Source organism: Molothrus ater, chromosome 3 (assembly GCF_012460135.2).
Source record: "Molothrus ater isolate BHLD 08-10-18 breed brown headed cowbird chromosome 3, BPBGC_Mater_1.1, whole genome shotgun sequence".
NCBI lineage: Eukaryota > Metazoa > Chordata > Aves > Passeriformes > Icteridae > Molothrus > Molothrus ater.
This window is the reverse complement of record NC_050480.2, coordinates 29,929,693-29,952,771: the sequence shown is the minus strand read 5'-3', so window position 1 is coordinate 29,952,771 and position 23,079 is coordinate 29,929,693. Positions and strand designations below refer to the sequence as shown.

The 23,079-nt window shown below is 42.3% G+C and overlaps 1 protein-coding gene across 1 annotated transcript in view; it reads left to right on the top strand.

Annotated features, from left to right (window-relative positions):
- Positions 1 to 171: 171 nt before the first annotated feature.
- Positions 172 to 23,079, top strand: part of GLP1R (glucagon like peptide 1 receptor) — an 81,109-nt gene continuing 58,201 nt past the window's right edge. The window contains exon 1 of the mRNA XM_036380782.2: positions 172 to 323. Within this exon, the coding sequence (XP_036236675.1) occupies positions 252 to 323 (72 nt within the window). The 5' untranslated portion in view covers positions 172 to 251. The remainder of the gene's footprint in view (positions 324 to 23,079) is intronic.

Sequence of the window (23,079 nt, the reverse complement as noted above, 5' to 3'; positions counted from 1 at the left end):
TCGGCGCTCCCGCCTCCCAACACCGGCCCGTCCACCGGCGGCGGCTCCGCATCTCCGTCGGGCGGGGCCGGGCCGGGCCGGGCCGGGCTGTACCTGGGCCGGCCCCTCCCCGCCTCCGCCGCCGCTACAAAAGCGGCCTCGGGAGCGCCCGATGCGGCTGCCGCCGCTCCCTGTGCCCAGCGCGGAGCCTCCGCGGCCAGCGGGAGCCGGAGCCTCGCCGGGCCCCCGCGCATGGGGGGCCGCTCCCGGCCATGCCCTCCTCGCCGCTCGGCTTCGCTCTCCTGCTGCTGGCTGCCGCGGGAAGGTCGCTCCCGGTGAGGCGGGTGAGTGCCGGCCCCTGCCCCGCGGCGCTGCCCCGGCCCGGCCGGGCGCCCTCAGGGATCCCGCGGAGGCTGCGGTGCCGCCGTGCCCTGCGGCTCCGGGAACGCCTCGAAGAGAAGTCAGAAGTTTCAAACCCGTCACTTTTCGGGCGCCCCCGCCGACACTTGCAGCACAAGCGGCACCGGCGGGGCTGGAGCGCGGGGAATTCTCCGTGCGTGGGTCCCGCGCAGGAGCCGCACAAGCGGCACCGCCGGGGGCTCGGCGGGCGGGCGGGGGCTTGGGGCGAACGGAGCGGAGGAAGGAAGCGGAGACGCTGCTGCTGCTGCTGCGAGGGTATTGCCCTGGAGGTAATGCTCCCCCCGGCATAAATCCACAGGAAATAACACGCGTGTCTGCAATGGCAAACAAACGTCGTGCCGTGGGAAAACCAGAGCGGGGTCCTGGCGGCGGATGGCAGGGTCGGCTGTGACACAGCGTTGAGGGTGGGAAAGCAAAATATAATCCGTGTGAAAAGCAAGAGCAGGCAATAGGGAAAAGGGAAAGGGCCAGGGAAGGGATGATGGACGGAGAAGGTTGGCTGTGGTTTGGTGAACTGGGGACAGCGAGGCAAGAGAGACTGATGGGGAGGGACGGAGGTTACAGCGTTGGGGTGGCAGCAGGAGGCCCTTGCTATAGGGAGAGCAAGGATAGGCTCAAAGCTGGCCTTGAGGGCTGCAGAGGTCAAGGAAAGGACAGTGTATCTGATGATGGACCAAATACACTGTCCAGTTTCTTAACAGCTGCTAAAAGCTTTTGGGGTTACAGATTTCTACAATACAGCAGTAAGAGGATCTGTTTAATACCAAACTGAGCATAAGCTTCTAGGGTTGTCTAACACATTGGCTTTTCTTGGAGGGTTTGTTTTACTTGCTACCTACTTCAGGCCCTTAAAGGTGGAACAGGCACAATTTGCCATAGGACAAATTCCAATTCATTGTTAAGGTGATCAAACTGAAACAGGGGCCCTGAGAGACTGGGGAGCTTCCATCTGTGAAGGTATTTGGTATTTGACAGGCTAAATCCCTGAGCTACTTGAGCTTCGACCACAAAGCAAACTAATAGTGGAGCTGCCAGCATTAGAGGATCAAAGTGAAGTATATTTCTGGGCCAAGGGGCCTTCTTTACCTGGATGAGGAATGGGGAGCACGTGAGAAGAAAGAGGCTTCCATGGCCTCAACACTATAGCTTCAGTCTTGCAGTAAAACAAGTACTTTTATAGCCTTTTCTGACACTAGAGGGTCTTATCTGACAACTTCTCTAGAGCAGTGATTGTGCCTGTTGTGTGCTGAACAACTGAATGAAGTACTCTACTTGGTCATAAGTGTACACAAGTATGAGACTTTGGCTATCTGAATTATTTTCTCAGGTTCAGTTTAGAATAGTGTTAAAGGTGGTATTTAAAGGAAACTGAAAATAGCACTGCACAGTCAATAGCAGGTAGTAAAAGGTGTGAGAGGAAGGCAGAACGATGTGATACAGAGTTGAGGAAAGAAGAATTTTATTGGTGCTCTGACTAATGTTTTACTTAGACTTTCTCTCCCTTCACCCCCTCAAACAAGTGAGGAAGGGAAGAAGCGAAAGCTGAGAATGTACGTAGAAGGAAGAAGAATTTTAGTCTGGAGTTTTTATCTGAGGTGGTGCTGCTTACATGCCATCATCTTAAATGCAGGGTGATGGGTAATTCCTAGGTCTGGATCGTCCTGACAGCACTGAGGGTAGTAAAATGACCAAGAGCTGGTAGCACATGGCTGCACTGTAGAATCTCATTACTGATGACAGGCTTGTGTCCTTTCTCTGTTTGGCCTTGAGCAGTGATGCCCTGCTGCTGAGAGAGCTGACCGGCAGCTGGTCACTGGTTCACTGCCATCCAGCCTCTCTCTTGGATTTGGATTTCAGATCCTGCTTTTCTGTGTAGTACTTTTGCTCAAAGGTTTTATAAGATAATCTCAAAGAAGTAGTTTAAATGTCAGTGAAGAACAGGAAAGAGCTGTGCCAGAGCTGTGATTTGGGAGGTCTTGTTCCTCAAACTACCTCTGCTTTTGTTTTTGAGGATAAATAGAAATAATAGAGGGGGTCTGGGTAGAAGGAGAAACAGATTAATTCAGTAGAAACGCTATAGATATTTTGCTCTCCTCACCTCTTGTTTCTGAAGTGCTCTGGTATGGGAATAGAAAAGCACATAGGTAAATATCAACATATAAAGCAATAGGTAAATATCAACATTGAGTGTGGGTGTGTGTATGTTACTGGTGCTCTCAGTTACTATTTTGTTACTGAGTCTTATTTAGATACAGCAGCCAGCTGTTCTCCCGATCAGCAGCAGGATTGTGTTATGTTGCAGGTGTTAGGGGCACGTATAGTTAGTTATTGCTCATTGCTCGCCCTTCTGAAGCCTGCTGTGGCTGCTTTCTAGTTCTGCATGCATGCAGCATCTGCTTCTTTACCATGGGTATGTAGGGTTGGATATTTGTCTCCAGGAGGGCTACTTTTGAATCCTGATAAGCTTTGAGGAAAAGATGTGAGGGGGGAGGTTTTAACTGCCTTGTTAATGTGCTGTACTCTGCCCTTGAGGGCATGGAGGTCCCCAAAGTGTTTGCATGCCCCAGCCCAGGCTTGCAGGACCATGCCTCTTTTGAATTCTTGTCTTCTGTTACATACCCTAAAGGTGAGAAAACTGAGCTATGTTTCCTGACTACCACTGTCCTGTAGATCTGTGTTCTTTAGAAGTCATTAGGGTGGGAAAATGACTGTAGATAGGACTTGTCTGAGAAACAGAAAGAGAAGTGAACCTATAAACTAATGACTCCTTGCAGAAGTGAGGATGGTGAGTTGGACTGCATCTTGGTTAGCTGGATAACCAAGGGGTTATTTTTACACCAACTGGGTAAAAATCCCTCCATTAGTAGGTTGGCTGGAGGTTCTGAGTTGCTTGTTTTCTCCATTTTCTGCTCCCAAAAGCTTCACAGAACTGTTTTTTGGTCCTTTTTTGTTGCTCGCACTCTGAAAATCAAAATATGCTACACCAGCGTCAGCAGCACATACTGGCAGAGGTATAGAAACCAGTGGAGGAAAGGGTGGACAAGGTCTGACACTGGGCCATCTTGCTGTAGTTATTATTCAAGGATACTTGGCTAGCCTCTAGGTAATGGGCTGCTTTCCCAGGAATATGGCCAGGTTCTTAAAAACTTAGTATTTGTAGGCTGTTTAAGTTCATTACTATATTATTATGTTACAAACCTAAATTAGATGGTTGTATTATATAATTCAATGCAAATTAAATTGCTGTTCCAAGTTGCTAAAATCTTTATGTATTTTTAAAATAATGTGGGGGTTTTCTTGTTTGTTTTGTATAGAAAACTAATTTTTTGGAAACTTTATAAAGTTACAGTGTGTGTGCTATAAAGCCAGATGGCCTAACCTAGCAAATTTCATGATACAAATTAATAAGATACTTGTTACAATATCCCAAACATAACTATATTGGGGGGGTAGTGGGGATGACACATGGCATTTTATGCTTAAGGAGCCTAGGACAAGGGCATGTAGTGAAAGGACGAGGGGGAGTGGCTTCAGGCTGAAAGAGACTAGTATTAGGTTAGATGGTAGGAAGACATTCTTTACTGTGAGGGTATTGAGGCACTGGAACAGGCCCAGAGAAGTTGTGGATGCCCCATCCCTGTCAGTGCTCAAGGCCAAGCTGGATGGAGCTTTGCACAGCCTGGTCTAGTAGAAGACATGGCAGAGGGGTTGGAACTAGGTGGTCTTTAAAATCTCTTGCAACCCAGGCCATTCCATGGATCTGTGATCTCCAAGAGCTAGAGGAAAGGACTGTATTTCACACAACAAAGCAATGACTTGGCCCTTGGCATTGTTTTAAAGCTCTGATGTCTGTTCCAGGAAAGTTTAAGTTAGTGAAACAGCTCTTAAATCCTTCCCCCTATTTCTGTAGCTGTGACCACACCACCATCACTTCCCCACCCCCCAACCTAGGAGACAATCTGAGAGTTTGGACAAAAGTATTTGAGGAAAAGCATAGACAGATAGGGCTGGGCATGGAAGGACAGATGTTACAGCTGCACAAGCACACGTAGCTCTCCTTTATGAGAAGAACTTGTATTCTCAAAGTGAGATGGAAGTGATGGAGCTTTGCAAAACTAAACCTCCTGCACTCTGAAAGCTGTGGCTCTATAGCTGAGGTAAAGTTCAGTGAAACTGGGCCTGATATACAGAACATAAACAGTTGTCTGCCTTCTGTCAGATTCTTAAAGGTATTGTATCATATCCTGTTTCTGTGAGCCTGTGTAAATAGGGCTTTAATTTGCCGCATTGATTGATTGCCAGTTACTTGAGAGGACACACCAGGAGCTGTTATCTCTGAAATCACAGGGCCTTCACTGGTTTTTCACTTGGAAATAGTCCCTTTCAAAACTGATTGTTTCCTTCTGCAGTGCTGTAGGGAAATGAAAGCTGTTACCATCTTCTTTCACGAGCAGCTTTTGTGTTTCTGTGATAAACCAGTGTATGTACTGCCACCAAGGCTGCCTGCTCAAGTTTCCTTGTGCAGTACATCAGTTCTATTAGTTTGTGTCTTAACAAAAGTGAGTGTACACAATAGCAGGTATGTCTCAGTTTTGAAAAAAATATTGTCAGCAAAGTAGATTAAGAGACCTTTTATTTAAGCTCTACAATGTTGTTTTCTTGTGAGCCCAAATTAAAACATCAGGCAGGAACTCATTTCATTAAATAAAACTTCCTAACCTAGCTACTGAAAAAAGACTGAGTTACTGCTTACATCCAGTGCTTCCCATTAGAAGAGGGATAGGGTAAGCAGTATCTAGGGATCTCTTGCTTGCCAAATAGAAAGTAACCTCTTCAAATGTCATTGTTTCATATGCAGCAGATTTGAACTTGTGAAGGGTGAAAACAGTTTGGTGGTGGTGGCTGAATACTGTTCTTTGATGCCTCATTTTGTTCAATGTTGGAAACTGTTATTTGTGAATTTCAACATGCTGGACTATGATTGCTGCATTCCAGTGATCCCTTGCCTTGGTATGAATACAGGGGAGCTTTGGAAATATGTGCCGATCTTCACAGGCATGAGGACAAGAAACTCCCAAAAAAGTTGCAGCAGCATCATGATTTGTGGTTTGTGAGCATAAACATGAAAAGCCCACTGCTTACACTGCTGAAGGAATGTAGATGAGTCTACTCTTACTGATAGGGATGCAGACCCATCCAAAAGGAAACTCCCTGCACTTGACTGGAACTTCAGTAAGCCTTAAAGACAGTGTTCCAGGGATAGAGTGTGGCACATCTTTGTGGAGAACCACCTGATTAGATTTCTACCAGCTGTCCTCCCCTTGATCTTTATGGTTTTGTCTTGCCAAAGAGACGAACAACTGCCACTGCCTCTGATGTACGTGAATGAATTGATACAGGTTGCTGAAGTGGGGCCATGATAACATGAAGAGCTCTTTCCCAAATGTTTACATGAAACCTTGTGAGTAGCCCCTGCCCCAAGGTCAAATACAGCTTCTTAATAGTCTCATAAATACTGCAGTTATTGTATAGAGAAAACAGGGGTTTAATTTAATTGAATAAACAATCAAAAATATGGTAACTGTGTAGAGGAAATTGTAGTTTAGACATGTGAAAAAGAATATTTCATTCAGCTGGTCATTTTACTGACTATGTTTTATTGCTATTTCACCATAACTGATTGCTAATAGATTGCTGTATTAGTGCAGTCTGGTATTGACCACTATTTTTCTTGCAATTGATTGCATTTCATTGTTAGTTTGCCTTCTCCCCATCTTTTTCCACAGTTGTTCTATGCTGGCTTTTAGAATTACCATATTTTTGTCTTGTGCTCGTCTGGTCACTGTGCTCATCTGCATTCACCTGTTCTGTTCTTGCCTTGTCCCACTTGTGCACATGTCCTGGTACTCTCCCAGTGCCTTCTCTGTAATTTCAGGACAATTTTTGAAACTTGCATTCTATTATTGATAAGTGCTGTTTTACCCATGTGCTCTCTGCTGCGCTGTACAGCAAGTTCAGGAAAAGGAACCTGCTTTCTTGCTGTGCCTTGAAAGCAGCTAACCAGTTGGGACCTTTGTAGAAGAACCATTTTGCATGTGTGAAACTGAACCCTTTGAGCACAACTTAGCTTGTGGCTCTTGTGGTGTCCTGCCTTTTTCCACTACCTTCTAGATTTTTAGAGAACAAGTGAGCATGAGTTAGCTTGTCATCTAAATTTTGTTGTAATTGTGGCATATCTGCTCACATCTTACTATTGTTCAGGCTCATTTTTCCCTGTCCCTTCTGTAAAACTGCACTGCATCTCTCCTTCTCCCCCACCTCCCCAGCTGCCCCTTCTCCTCATGAAGCAGTTTCTTTGTTAGATTTAATGAGTTTAGGGCAAACAGGAAGGGGGATGTGGTGTGTGTATATGGACACATCTGCATAGGACAATCTCTGAAGTCTTGCTCCTTTTAAGACTTTCATTTCTGACTATGATGTGTTGGTAACTCCTCTGACATCTGCAGTTCTGATGCTGCTCAGTACATCAGTCTGGAAGCTGAATCACTCTGAAAGGCCTGGTATCAGGTAAACCAAAACACTTGTGTGAGCAGCTTGAGGGAGAGCAGTGCTGTCCTATAAATCCTCTCTAAATGGGAAGAACAATGGTGACCCCTGAGACTTCTGCATTGAGTGTGTCTCTGGTGCAGGGCAGAAGTGTATGGAACTGTCCTTTTACACCACAGCATGGGGCTTTGGCAGCATGAGCAGGCTGAGACTTGCTGTTATGTGTGGACAAGCCAAAAGCTGACGAGAAGTTCAGCTGCCAGATGAGCTGCCCTGGCTCTGCTTAGGGTGGCTATTTCTGTGATGCTTTGAAAGGCAGTCCAGCTACCTGTGAGCACCATGTATGTGCTGAAGCAAGCTGAGGAATGGATGTCAAGCTTTACCCTGATGTCTACCGAGCACTCAAGAGATGTACAAAAGTCATTCCAATTAAGTGGGTGGATTGCACTTCTTAAAACCAGGTTATTTCATGATATGTAGTATTAATCTTCCTTTTCCTCTGAGTTCTGCTAACAGTAAACTTTTGTATATTATAGGAAACAACTGTATTCTTTCTTTTGCCAATACTCCTACTCCCATTCTGCTCTGTAGGTATCAGCACTGCTCATGTTGTGGCCATATTCATCCTTTATGTATTATTTCATTGTGAAAACTGATTTTTTTTTTGCTTAAAGCATATTCCAGTTGTTCAATTGCAGCTCAACTTCTTTACTACTGAGTTTAAGAGAGTTTATTTCTTGTGTAACCAGACTGAGTCAAATTTTGCATATGCTCATCTCTTTTAGTAATTCAGTCTTTCCTGACATCTGAAAGAAGCCCTTATAAAATGAGTGCACTTGGACTTTATGACAATATAGGCTGGGACTGGGGGGACATAAAGGGCAGATGACAAGTAGGTGACTTCTCAACTGCAGCAACGAGGCCACAGTTCTCTAAGAACCTTACAGAGCAAATAAATCAGAGGATTACTTCATTACCTCTGAGGGGTGTCAAAATCTGTGGCCATCTTCAACAAAACACAAACAAATCAAAGTGAACTTGAGAATCACTCTAAAACAGAACTGAACTTTTAAGGGATTCTAGAACATCTCTTTTTTAATTTGAAGTTTGCTGTGACTCTGTAAGGCATTAGGAGGATAGAAGGTGAGGAGGTGTGGTGTGTCCCTGCAATTGCAAAGATCTTATCACCAAGTCTTTAATGCTTTTCAAGATGACATAGTCAGCTTTTTATGGGGAGCAGAAAGGACCAAGGGTTTGTGCTCAGTTAGATGAGGAGACTGTTTTTTAACTCACTTGTTATGTTTGAGGTCATGTATGAACAAAGCACGCAGGAAAATATTTGATGTTCATATTAGGAGGAGCCCTGGTGGATGTGGCTTAATATTTTGTTCTGTGCTGCAGTTCATCTCTAAAGCCCCAATGCTGGGGAAGGTATGGAGACATTAGAATAACTTTCTCTTGACTTCTGCCTAGTATGCTCCTGTGATATTTGTCTCTTTGCTGGCTTTTCATTGAGCAGATAATAAATCCTAGGCACAGTGTGCCATGTGTATTGTTAGCAACCCAGCAGGTGTTTTTGCTCTCTGCTGTAAAGCAGACTGTCTCTGAACTATTGCAGGTAAAGCAATGGTTGAAGACTTACTCCCTTTGGGTGTTTGCTGCTTCTGCAGGTGCCTGGTAGAAATTCTGAAGCACAGGCTTAATGTAACTACTCAGCTGTGGTGTGAAAAAGTAGTTCTTATTGCCTTTCAAATCTTCTGGGAGAGACTGATATGCCTGGTATCTGCAGTCCTCTTTCACAAGATTCATTTCCTCACATGCACAGGCTCCTGGAAATGCAGTAGCCTCTTCATAGATCTTCTTCAGGATGGAAATTGATGACTTTGTTTCTCCTCTGACATGTCTGGAGTGTACAAAAGCTACTGAAGAGTTGCTGTAAGTCGTTCTGATATGTGGAAAAGGTTGGGTGTACAGAACTATTGAGAAGTATCAGGTGTCTTACTTTGTCCAGTTGGAGGGGGAAAACCAGGGAACTCAAAAGGCTTGCTTTATAGATTGCAGAATGTTCTATTCAACAACTACTTCATGAAATTATTCATTTACTCAACCCAATGTCATCTTTATGTTGTTCAGGCTCAGAGTAGCACCTTGAGAGCTGGAATAGGGTGGTACAATACCTGTCATGTTTGCAAAGTCCAGGTTGGCTGTGACTTCTCTACAGACTGATCATTGTGCTGAAGAGGTTTGTTCATAGAAATTCACTTTTCGTGCCTTTCAGAGAGAGTGAGAACATAACTGTCAGTGCGTAAATTTTTCACTCTGCTTCAATATGTGAAATTGAATGGCAAGCATGAAGTGTGAGGGAAGCACCAATATCTAGGAGGGTAACAGCTTGTCTCCTATGCCCCAAAATCATCAGAGGTGCTATTGCTGTTGTGGAGGGAGCCAGACCCTGTAAAGCACTTACACTTCTTCCTAAGTCACCTCTAAAAGGATATTGGTAGAGCTGTGGATGGGTTGCAAATAAGATATGCAGCTATGTATCACTAGATCAGTGATAAACACTTGGGTCAGTCTCCATCTTCCTCCTTCAGTCCTATTCCTCCCAAATAAAATTGTTCTACTGTACAAAGTGTGTTATGCAGAATGAATTAAGCTTTTAGGTTTTATCCCTTGGGATGGGAAAATTAAAGGTGTAGTATTTAGTCTAAATTATTTGAAATAGCACTTGGTCTTTGCTTTTTTCAGATGCTGTGATGCTCTCTAATATACTGCCTTTTCCATTACCATTTCTTAATGAAGACAAATTCATCAAGTACCATTTGAGATGCATCACTCTAAGAATAACAAAAAGATCCTATTTCTTTTAAACTCAGTGACACTGCAGGCAGAGTACACTCTGGAGAAAAAAAAAGAGAAGACAGGATGCTATTATGTGCTGTTTGCAGTGACACTGTTATAAATTGCACAGCAAATAAATTAAGATGTGTTTACCTTGAACTTCTTTCAAAAAGCCCTAAATCCTTAATATGTATGACCTCTCTAAATGAAATGCAGAGCATCACAGATGGCATGGATGGCTTTCAGATATAAAGATAGTCAGAAACATCCTGTTCAAACAGTATTTCAGAAAGTGAAATTCCAATGCATTTATTGTTGTGATAGATCTGCTTTGAGCCTAGATGTTGGCAATCCTGTTTATTAGTTGAATTGAGTAAAAGTTGACACAGGAAAGTTGAGAAACCTGCATTCAATTGCACTCAGCTTTGCTCCCTATGGACTTCCAAGGGGCAGCAATTTTATCTTTTAATTAACTACATTTAGAGGAGAACCTTGTACTAGAAAAAAGCTGTAGAATAATAATTCTATAGCTATTCAGTATGCTCTGTATTTGTTCATTGCTCTTTGGGGATTAAGACACCTGGTGGTAATGAATGAGGCTATTAAAGCTTTGTAAAATAAAACTGATTTTATTACTAATAAGATGTAATGATAAAGGAATGTTAGCTTAATAGTTTGAACTCTTAACTTAATGGCCTTGCAATAGTAGAGATGGTTTTAAATTGCAGGAAACAAAGCTGGAGTTGGAAACTGCATTTCTTGATTTCTTACTTGTTTTGCTACCTAAATGACATTGGAACTACAGAACAGCTGAGGTTAGAAGGAGGTTCAACCTTCTTGCTCAAGCAGGGCCACTTAGTTATTTATTTGTGTAAGGTAATGTCAGTGCCAATGGGTCATTGAGCTGTCAGAGCTCTGTATGTCCTGATCTGTTTTCCTACTTGTTGCTTATGCTAAATGTTTGGTGGGTCATCCTATAATAGTTGAATGAAGCTCTTGTCTTGTTCCTTGCTCCTGCCTTCTTTTGCACTCTGCTACCATTCATCCATCTTAATTAGCTATAAACTGAATTTACTGTGGTTTTTCACCAATCTGGGCTCTTTTTTGAGGTGAAAGCTCTAATAAGTCTCTGTCCAGTAGACTTAAAATCACCTAGTTTGGACTCAAATAGACCTTTACGAGATCACAAGACATTGGGTAAGGAGATAGGCAAATGAGTACATAGATTAATCTCTTCCCCTACATATTAATTCTAAAGGAAGCTCTTATATTAGTAGATTTTTAATTTTCTGTAAAAGAAGCCTTGTGTTAGTGCAGCTTTGACATCTGCTTGGTTTTTGCAAAAGAGTGTCACAGACTTTCCAAATGTGAACAGCAGTCCATATTTGGACCTTTACTGTGATCTTCCAGGATGCTCTTCCTCTTCCTAGAAGGATGATAGAGAGGGGTTTTGGAGTGGGTTTTTTGTTTGTTTTTTCTTGAGGGCTGTGTGTGGTGTATTGTAAGGAAACTGTTTGAAACCCAGTCAGAATAAAATGTTTTTCAACAGAAAATTAATTCCTGTGGCAGGATGGGTGGGAAGTATCTGCTTCCAACTGCAGGAAGTAATTGGGGTTCCCTTTGGGGATAGGACTCAAACTTCTTTACATTAGGAGAGGAGAATTTGGGCAGCAAGCTGTCCATCTTGTTGCTGTAGTAGTCATGGTTAGTCAGAGCAATCAAGGGAGAGGTGTCATCCAAGGCAGTGGTTATTGGTGACAAGGAATCTGCCTCACTGTAACTTGGGGCTCACTCATAGGTTTTCTTTTTGGCTGATAGCGTGTTTGTGCTTTCAAATAAAGGCTTTCTTCCAGAACTAGAGAATGGAATAGTCAGGTGAGAAAAGAAGCAGAGGTATCTCAAGATTTGTGTTAAGTGTGTTTATAGTCCCTCATCGAGTCTGGTGGAACATCTTGTGGCTGATGATGAGAAATGTCCAAATTTGGGCCTTAGGAAAGTGTTTCCTTTTTTCTTTGACTATCTTGTATGGAAAGATTTACAGTTTCAGACTTTTATTATCTTGCTCTCTTCATTTTAGGGAGATTGAGTCAGGTGAGTAACATTCCTGTGGTTTTACATATTAATTATTGAGTAGGGAAATGGATTACAGTGTTGCCTTACATTTTGCATAGGAAGTAGGAGCTGTTGTCACTCTTGCTATTAGAAATGTGTGTGTGTGGAGATAATCCATTTGGTAAGATGACCCCTTCCAAATGCCTGTTATAGGGAAGGAGTAGTGTTTTCTTCTGTCTGCACTTAATTCACCAAGTCTATGTGTTTGAATACGAATATGATGGGTGCCTTGGAAGGATCTGTAATAGCGACAGAAAGCAGTGGAGGACAAATTGCTTTTTATATTGAGTCAAGGTTGAAGGACTGTGTTTGTCTGAAAATGTTCTCAGTTCCTGTATAATTGATTACTGGTGGAGAAGGGGTTACAGCTGCACAGGAGAGATCTTCATCAGTGAGACTATTTGTAGTATTAAAAACCACACTCTTCAGAGCCAGACACTTAATAACAAACCAAACTGTCAGTTGGCGTACACATGCTACTGAGGGAGCTTGAAGGCTGTAATATTGGGAGAAAAAAGCTAATGTAAACATCATTTATAGTTCATGAGGTTAACTTTCTACTTGCTCGAGCTTTAAATGATTCGTTTCTTTCATGTCTGTGTTTTGTATTGCCTGTGGTGTGTGGAGTTCTGAGGTTCGGCAGCTTAGTTCGCAACTTTGCTTTAAGCTTTGCTGTGTTGTGTCCTTTCCTCTGTTGTCTTTGAAAATACTCTATAGTTTTTTTTTAACAGAAGGACTTACAGTTCTGTTTAATCGCGACTTTGACATTATGGCTGAGCTGCTTAGCATAATGCTTAACTAAAGCCTTAAAGAAAATCCACATTTTTGAGTAATTCATTAATATGCCTGTACTGTATGGGGAAGGAGAGAGAGCTTTGTACTGACAGATAAGGAGAAACTAAGTTTCCAGTTAGTGTGCTGGAAAGAACTTGGATAAAAATACTGAATTCCAAATATTTTATCCCCAAACTACATCTGATATGGTGATCTTTATGTTGATGGTACTTTATGGCCTCTGGAGTTTTTTGGTTTGTTTTTAATTTATAGCTCTTCTTATTCATCCCTCTTTCTTCTTTTTGGTCATGCTGGAAATATTTGGAGCAAAACCAAATTGTGGAAAAAACAGATTTATTATATTGTCCAAAGTATCTGTATCCTGCTCAATGGACAGCTGGGATCAGCACAGAAGAAAAGTGTTATGTGAAAGACAGCATGGGCAGCAACTATGTCACTGGGAAATGAGAAGATAATTTCAAAGCAAATTTTGTAGCAAGCTTGGAGCACTGTCAAGTATGGGATGACAGGCAGCCGACATGGAAATATTCACCTTTCACTCCCATTGAGATCTAAATGCTTCATGCTTATTTTGCAATGCTTATCTTTTATTTAGTTTTATGATCCAAATTGGAAAATAAACTATTTGAACAGTTGGGAATGGAGAGTGTCAGCCTACTTTGGTCTTGACTAAATCATTTTCTCTTTAGCTGCCTTTTCCCTCTCATCTGTCTTTTCCTCCACCCTGGCGCCTTCTTAAGTTTTTGGCCATTTCTGGTCCAAGGAATCTGACAAGAGAAATGTTCTGTGGGTTAGTGTCCTTTCCATTAAAAGTTCTGGTAGAAACAAAGCAGACAAGCTGGCCTGGTCTGCTGTGTGTTTGTCTGCTTGCCCAAGCTGCTCATCTAGTGGGCCCCTCTAGGGAGCATGTCCCAGCTCTGGCCAGTGTTGTCTTCCTGTCCTCCATGTAGTGAGTTACTGCCTTTTTTGGCTGTGTTGTTTCCTCCCTTGAATTCCATGAAATGGATACTTCTGAACAACTTGAGATGGAGACTTTTGGAAAGTTCCTGCCATCCCCCCCCCATATATTTTTTATATAGTGATTAGCCTGCAGAGATTCTGGGATCACCTAGAGACTCACTGTATTGTAGTGATGAGCATTTGTTTCTTTTGTTTTTGAAAAGCCAATAAAAATGCACTTTTCTCTATTTTTCCCCTCCTTTTTTAAACACTCTATATATCTGAATGATCTATCATTTTGGAGACAGGAATTGTAAAGGATTTAACCTCACTGTTGCTCATGTCAGTAACTGGAGACTGTTGTATGAAGGATGTTGCAGGAGGTTTTCATATACAAGTACTTACTGCATCTGAGTAAATTCTGGTTGCCAAAAAGAAGGAGGATGCATCTTAGTGACCTGAACAGAAGCTGTTCCTGCAGGTTGTTAGAATGCAAGGTTTTCAATGTTTCTGCCATTTCCATCCTGTTTTTGGAGCTGTCATTTCCTTTCTTTTCTACTTAGTACTTTTACATCTACCTGGGTAATAAGTGTTTTTACTTATATAGTGATGTTTGAGCAGAAGTTTCTCATACAGAGGCTTATTTACCTGTTTTAAATCTAAGTGTTTCAGTGAACTTTCTGCTGTCATAATCTACAATGCTAAAGCAAAAAAGATGCCTCAGGTGAAAAAGGGATTGTTGTCTGCAGTACAGCAGTGTGCTACTTTGGTAGTTGCAAGGAACAGATGTATTTTTTGGGGCAGGGTGTTCAGGCATGAAAGCTTTTACCAATCTCTAAAAGCAGATGTGATCTACAGCCCTGATACTGCAGCACTCCCATCTACAGATTTTGACTTGTTTACCCAATTAATTCCTTCAAACTGGAGAAGTAGAAAAAAGAATGTAAGGTACCATCTGCAGCTGCAAAGCTGAAAGAGTAAAAATAGCGTGAAAGGAAAACATTATCATATAAAAAGCACAAGTATTTTTAACTTTGAAGAGATAGTGATGCTGATAGTGTCCCCAATTCTTCCAGCTCTGCAGATGTCTTCTCAGAACTTAAACTGTTCTGGTAAGAAATTGAAGTGGTGGCTAAAATAACTCCAGCAGTTGTGTGTAAGGAAAAGTTAAGGAAGCTGATGGCAACAAGTACAAACCAACAGTTTCAAAAATGCTAATGAAGATAAAACTGTCTAACAAGTCTGCATAATCTGAGGCGAAAGGACAAACTGGCTCCTTTATCAGAAACCAACTTAGTGGCAGTGGGGTGGAGGATCCTGGACTTTGCTTTGCTGAGCTCCACAACAGTGTGGTGGTACGTAATTGTAGTCATCTATGAAAAACTCAATTTCTATTTGCTTTCACTAGTATCTCTTAACTGTTTAATCTGATATGCATCCACCTGTTTTGTGAAAAGACTGAGAAGTTATTGAACCTCATAAATATTAACCAACCTGTTATCTTGGGAAAATTGAGTCAGATACGATTTTTATTACTTCAGGTCCATCTTATTAATTAAAACCTTTGTGACATACTTCATGTTTTACAAGGCAGTTACTTTTAAGCAAAGTCAGTTGTATGGTTAATTTAACTCAGACCAGAAATAAGCGAAGATTTCGATACTGCAGGTGATAAACCACAGTAGTAGCTAGCCTAAGAGTGCAGTGAATTCTTGGTCGCTTGGAGTCTTCAAGTCAAGATTAGATCTGTTTCTGAAGGGTATTTCTGGTCAAGCTGGCATGTGTGAGATGGATGCAGCAGTTGGTGGGAGGCTCTAGAAGGTGCTATGTGGGAAATTGCTGAGTTTATCACATGAGTCCTTTGGCCTCAAGGTCACTGTGGTTTTCAAAAGGTGAAAAATCACGAGCTGTGTGGTAGGGAGTGTAGATGAAGAACATTTAGAGGCTATTTCTCCAATTGTTGAAGTCCTCAAGTCTTTCCTTCTTTTGAATAGCACATTTGACTCCTAGCTTAACATTTTGGTACTGGTAATTCATTTTATGTGCTGTATAGGATTTTACTTACTACTCGCTTCTAAGTTGGTGGATAATTAAGATTGTTCTTATGTCTCACTGGGAGCTGTGCTGCATTTGTTTCTGCTTCACAGCCACGCTTAGCCCATCAAATATTTTTCCTGTTTAATTTTGCCTCTGAGAGTAAGGCTGTTTGGCTTGCAGTGCTGATGGTATGAGTGAATCATAAGGCCCAAGGAGACAAGGGGAGTGAGGTGTGGGGGAGAAAACACCACCTTTCTCTGGGCAAAGAGAAACCACTGCTTTCAACAGCAGTGCTGGTTTATGCTGCTTTAAATGCTGATAGTTATGCCATAAGATGACCCAGTACTTCAAAAGTACATTTTAAGGGTGAACTGAGATGAAAACATAAGTCTTGCAGAGCTGGTTCCCTCAGAGGGAAAACTTTTCCTCTGAAAATTCATGTCAAGCCAAGCCTCTCCTATTTGAATTTCTAAGCTTTTTCTCTAGCATCTTCTCTGTGAATATATTCTGTTCCTACAAGTGCTGTTTGATTTAAGGTTAGTGTCAGAGGGGGAAACGTGTAGCTGTGAAACTACTAACATGGAATGAGTTTAATTCCTTTAAGTGACCTATCCATTTTCAGCTTTATTACTGCATGGTCACTGCTTCCCTCAGTGCTGTTAAAATTGGAGCTGGGTGGAGGGGAAGCTTTGTGCACAACTTCACCTTCTTCAAAATGAGTAATTTGGAGACTTGACTGGAGGGGTGGCTGTCTTTTCTGTGTTTCCATTTGTCCAGCTTACTTGAAGCTCTCTGCATGTTTTTCTGTGCTTGCCTTACCAAGCTGCTTCTTCCTTGTGATTTATCCTGTCTCTTGCCTTCTAAAAACTAGTGTTCTTACTGCTTTAACAGCAATCTTACTCTGCTGCTCACTTTCCCCTTTATTTTGAAAGTGTCCCCAAGGAAAAGTGGCAAGAAATGGAAGTCCTGTCAGCTTTAACATCAACACAATTGCAGTTCATTTCTGTAGCTTAAACCACAATCCTCTTTAGCTGCATACACCTTGGGGAGTGTAAGGGAAGGAGAGAAGGAGTGAGGTGGAGGCAGGCTGATATCTGTGGAGAGTTATGACTGTCTTTCAGGCTGGTTGCTGCCCACAGCAGACCTGCTGGACTGAAGTCTGTGCTGTCTGGCTGAGCCCCAGGGCTGGTGAGGATTGTGCACGAAGAGGATACACTGATTTCCCATGCATTGAGAAAACGATCTAATGAGACCCCAACTGATGAAAATCAAAGTGTGCCAGAAGTGGCCTGAAGATGGGGTAGGGATGAACTTTTGAAAAAATAGAAGTTAGATCTTGCCTCTGAATTCCTCTCTTCTGCAGCTGTCTGGGGAGAGAATCATTGTAGCTTGTGGGATTGTCTTGCAGAGGTAATGCATGGATCCTTTGCTACTGATTCAGCTGTAGCCAGAGATCCTGGCACTGACTGCACAAGAGGGACTGCATATTAGTATTTGAGTATTTGGTATGCATGGTTAATTCAGCAGATTGGAGGTATCTGATCTGAATAACCTGAGCTGACTCCTGTAGCAATAGGGGGGTTCATAAGTTGCTTTGCAGTCCTAGAGTCAGGAAAGTCTGTGATTCAACTTGACCTGTCTGTACTTCTGTAGTCAGCTTCCTGGCTTAGAGGGATTGCAGGAAAGAGAAGTAAATCTCTTCTGGATGAATTTGTCAAGTACTTTTACTTTTTTAGGATTTGGAAAGCAAACAGATGACGTCTGGAGAATGAGCTTTGCTGGCGGAACGTCTCCTGTATGCTCTGCTCTCAAATGTGTCCTAACTGTGGATGAAAGCGCTGGCCATTTGTAAAGGTGCTGCATATAACTGCCTTGGCAGGGACAAGCCATACAGCAGATAATTTGGACAGTGAACCTTCAGCCGCTGTGACAATGAGCTGCTGAGGGAGTTAATTTGCATTTGTTAAAACCAAAATAAACTGCTGCCCTCAACTAGGACTGGTAAAAGCAATACAGATTTGATTGCATTCTACTCTGGCAATCTCTAAACGATAGTAGATGCAGAACCCATGAAATTGTAAACTGAAGTTTTTGGGTTTGTGTGTGGTGTTGTTTTTTAAATAGCTTTGTGGTGATTGTTTTTCTATTGAGTAATTTTTTTAACTGGAGAACTCTGTTTATAAATAAAAAAGTGTAGTTGGGAATGCTGTCAGTGAGAAGAAGGGTTGTGAAGATTAGTGTGTCTGATTTATTTGGTTGGGGTTTTTTTCTTGTTGTTGAACTGATTGCAGTGATGAGATGACAAATTGGTGGCCAGGCTTAGAGTGTTACAGGATTTGCGATCTTGGAAAAACTAGCTACACTTTGCACCAAAGCTCTTTGAGAAGGGTGACTGTTAAATAGTCACTTGAAAAGTTGGGGGAGCTTAACTCTGTTGGGATATTTTGGTATGGAAAGTGGAAAGATTTAGAGTTTTTCCATCCTGGTGAAAATACAGATTATTTACAATTAAGTGATGTTTGTATGTTTTTCTGTAGTAACTCTTTTTAGCTTGGAAACTCAAATGTTGCAATTCCATGGCTCTGTGGAACTGCCAGCTCAGTCTCTGCTCAGCCAGCACTGGGACTCTCCAGTTGCTGGCTGGTACAGAGAAACCAATCAGTTATAAGCATAAAATAAAGATCCTTTTAAATGCACTTGGTTCAGTATGTCCAACTAAAGAACCAGCTTAACTAATTGCATTGTAAACCTCAGCAAGAAGAGTCAGAAGTCCAGCTTTGACAGATGTTCTTTACTTTTTTATTGCTTGAGCAGCTGAGAGATGAGTCAGTTGCCCAAATGTAGGCATCTAGAGCTGCTCAAAAATTTTACAGTATTCAAGACCCTGTGTGGGACTAATTGATATGATGTAGGATATAGGGGAATCCTGTACCTCTCTGTAGGTGTGGCAGGAGACAACATGAGGGATACATCAATGTTAAAGGAAACTATAGGTACCTATGATCAGGCATCTGAATTCCATCTGAAACCTCTTCAGCTTTTTCCAGCTGTATATATCCCTCATTTTTTCTCTATTCCATTTGATAGTACATGATTGTGATGTCCTTCAGGGATCTGTATTGGGACCAGTAATTTAAATATCTTTATTAGTGGATGTAGTGGGATTGAGTGCACCCTTGGCAGGTTTGCAGGTGGTACTAAGCTGAGTGGAACTGTTGATGCACTGGAGGGAAGGGGGGCCATCCAGAGGGACCTTGACAGGCTTGAGAACTGGGCCCATGTTCAACAAGGCCAGGTGTGAGGTCCTCCACCTGATCAAGAAAATCATCAGTATCCATACAGGCTTGGTAAAAATGGATTAAGAGCAGCCTTGCAGATAAGGACTTGAAGGTGCTGGTGGATAGGAGGCTGGACATGAGCTGGCAGTGTGCACTCAGAGCCCAGAAACCCAATTGTATCCTGGGCTGCTTCCAAAGCAGCATGGCCAGCAGGGTGAGGGAAGGGGTTTTCTCCCTGCTGTTCTTGTGAGATCCCACCTGGAGTGCTGCATCTAGCTCTGGGGTCCCCAAAAAATTAAAGAAATGGACCTGTTAGACTGGAAGGGGGCTGTGGAAGTGATCTGAGACTTCTGCAAGGAAAGGCTGAGAGCACTCAGATAGTTCAGCCCAGAGGAGAGAAGGTTCTGAGGAGACCTTATGCTGGACTTTCAGTACTTAAATGGGGCTTATAAGAAAGGTGGAGAAAGACTTTTTACCAGGGCTTGTAGTGTCATAGGACAAGGTTTTAAACCAAAGCAGGGTAGAATGATTGTAGATAGAAAGAAGAAATTACTTTGTATGAGAGTTAGCATGGTGAACCCCTGGAACAGGTTGCTCAAAGAAGTTGTGGGTGTCCCATCCCTGGAAGTGTTCAAGGCCAAGTTAGATTGAGCTCTGAGCAACCTAATCTATGTGAAAGATGTCCCTGACCACAGCAGGGATATTAAAACTAGATGATCTTTAAATGTCTTTCAACCCAAATCATTCTATGATTCTGTGTTGCTAATGAATGAAATGCTGAGTTGCTCTTCCAGTAGCCTAGGCTGAATTTTGTTTCTAAATCTGTGAGAGTATAAATGATGTTCTGCTCTCATTTTCAGCTTTATAGCTTCTGCTCCTCCTGTAGTGGTCTTCAACTCTGCCTTTGTTCATTCCTTGGTGTTTGTAGAGCTATAATCTTGTGTATCTTTCTAAAAATACCTGCTAAACTATTATGTTTTGCTTGCCCTGTTGTATGACTGCATCAATAAAAGTCCTCTGCTAAAGAGCACTTCTAGATTTGCAATGCACAGTAAAATCTCCTTGTATAATAATGTAATTCTTATGAGTGCTGTACACTGTCTCCCACTAAAATTGTTGGATTGCTTGCTTCTCTCCAAGAGTTTGTGAGTTATAGTTGCTTTTGAATTTTGCATTTTTCTTCTGTCCCTCTGCATAGTTTCTCAGTAATTTTCTTCTGGCATTTTTGAGTGGCTCATGTAATACATCCTTGACAGGAACACTTACCAGGACAGATGAAAGACATTGTAATGAAATAACATTTTCTGGTAACAGCTGCTGTCAATCTGAATGTGTACCTCCCTCAACAGTGAGCATATGGATTCATGGGTCCTACAGTCACCCAAGACAAAAATCTTTCCAGCTTTGGGAAGTTCTTCATGGAACAAAAGAGCTCTTCAGGTAACTGTTCTTGTCCCAGGTCTGTCCATCACTGAAGACACAAACAATAGAAACTTGAACCCTATAAACACAGGTTGACACCACATTTTCAGACTATCCTACTTGACCTACGGGAGTTTGATTTTATTTCTTTATTTCTCTAGAAGGTGATGCTAAATTTTGTAGCATGCTGAAATATTAGGCTTTACTTTATTCCCTTTATTTTGAAACTGTATACTGTGCAACTTGATTTAGGTCTTTAAAAGTTTGCTTTGACATCTATGTCTCTGAATGCCAAATACTTTCTCTTGATCCAGAAAATTACAGGGCCAAGAGATATTTTTCTCATTGAGATGCACCTTGTCAAAACAAAGTTTTCAGGGTTGGGAAAACTGGTTATTTTCAAAGCACGAATGAAAGATCCCAGGATGGACCTGGAGTGTTTGGTCCTGGAATGGAAACCCCTTGTGGTTAGGGCTGAACTCTCCTGCCTGCTCAGACAGTTCATGTATTTGGAATGATTGGTGGAACAACTGGGAGCTCCCTGTGCAGAGGTACCAAGAAATAGGAGTTTGCCTCAAATCAGTTTTGGTTTTGTTCTTTAAAATGGCTTATCTGTGATTCTGTGCAGAAGCATTCTGCATTTCTAGACCTTTAGGAGATGCCTGTGCTTATTCTTTTTTCCTTAATTTAGTAAGAACAGATCTTAAGAATGGAGGGGGTGGGAGATGGGGATGGGATGGTGGTGATAAGTGCCCTTATAGATGCTATTATGGGCTGCTGTAGGATTGAGCTCAGGCAAACCTTCCTTCCTTCCTTAGCTGGTCAGGTGTATAAAAGAGAAAAGAAAAAGGCAGGAAGGCCAGGATGAGGGACTGTGTGGTGCAGTGGTCTTTTTCAGCTGAGAGAGAGAGAAGTGCTGAGATTCAGCCACTGGTTTAAAACAAGCAAAAAGAACAACAGCAACAAACACCACCAAAAGAGAAAGAAATCTGGCTAAGCAGATCTGAAGAGGCAGACAGAGGAATGTCTTTTCTGTGTGTTGATCATATGTGTTTAATGAGTGCTTCCTCTTACAGCTGTGAGTTCAAAAGCTTGATGTCATGGAACTAGAAGTCAGTGACAGAACAGAAGGCTTTCCATGCATGGACAGAGGGTGAAACACTGTTCTCAAGATTTGCGTTTATCGAAGTCCTGAGACTTTTTGTTTTTCTTCAAGGACTTAAAAGTACTAAGCTGCTGCAGCCTAAGGGCAAGAACAGCTGGCAGGTGTCACCAGGGATTTTCTCCCTGGATTCAGTAGCTCCTTTTGAGGGAACTCATTTTTTGCTTTTTAGTAGCAAGGAGGATGCTGAAAGATTTCTTTTTCTGACGGTCCTGAGCTTCTTAAATAATTGGTTCATTAGTAACTAAGGAACAGAAGCATTTACAGGAAAAGCTCCTAGAAGCTGGCTTCCTCTGAAAGATAAGTTGTTTTGATCCTGTTTGTTTTTTCTGAGGGGTGAGGAATTTGTACAGAGTGATCCAGCCACTGATGAAATATTTTGTAACATATGAGTTGGGAAGCATAATTAATATTATATCATCTGATCAGTCAAGCAGCCCTACAGAAGGGACTGAGAGTAATGACTTTATCTCAGAGGGTCACTTAGTGTTGCATAATGTCAAATGACTACATTAAGCTTGATACTGGGCAACGTGATGTGGGAAGAGAATGTGATAAATACAGAAATCTAGGGAATGTCAGTCCTGAAGTATGATCTAATTTATCATCTCTTTGAAAGGGTACCTTTAATGATACTTCTTTTGAATTATCTTTAGTAGAGACATCATTTTTTGATGTACCTTTTCCTCCTTTGGCATAGCTTCAGTTCTTAAAGGAGAGTAACTGGACTGTGAGATGTTGCACGTAATGGATTTAGATTAACTTATTATGCAGAAGGTTAACTAAGTAGTTACAAAATTGGGTTGAATATCATCTCTTTGGGAGAGTGAGGGTTGAGCAATAAAGCTTTCTCCCACACTAACACGCTTCCAGAATGTCTTTGGGTCTTCAAGAAGCGTTGTACTTGAAGGTCTGATCCTCAACAGGATTGTTTTATCATGGGGTGAACAGTGAGTCAAAGGACTCTGTTAATACCAAGTTCAGTACGGTACATTTCAGTAAAGTTTTTGATCCTATCTCTCACAAATCCTTCTGGATGAAATGTCCAGCACACAACTGGATAAACACATCATATAATGGGTGAGCAACTGGTTCATGGGTCAGGCACAAAGGGTTACAGGGAATGGGCTGGCATCCAGCTGGGGACCTGGCACTAGTGGGTTCTGCAGGGTTCTATCTTAGGCTCTTCAACAACTTCGAAAACAACTTAGACTCAGGACTGGCAGGGATACTAAGCAAGTTTGCAGACAGTACAAAACTGGGAGGAGCTGTTGACTCACTTGAAGTCAGAGAGGCCCTGCAGAGACCTTGACAAACCAGAGGGCTGGGCAATAACCAACCATGTGTAGTTCAACAAGGGAAAGTGCCAGATTCTGCACCTGGAATGGGGAAACCCTGGATGTAGGGACAGACTGGGGAATGAGATGCTGGAAAGCAGTGGCACAGGAACCTGGTGCTCCTGGTTGATAGCAAGCTGAAGAGGAGTCAGGAGTGCCCTGGCAGCCAGGAGGGCCAAGCATGTCCTGGGAGCATCAGGCACAGCATCAC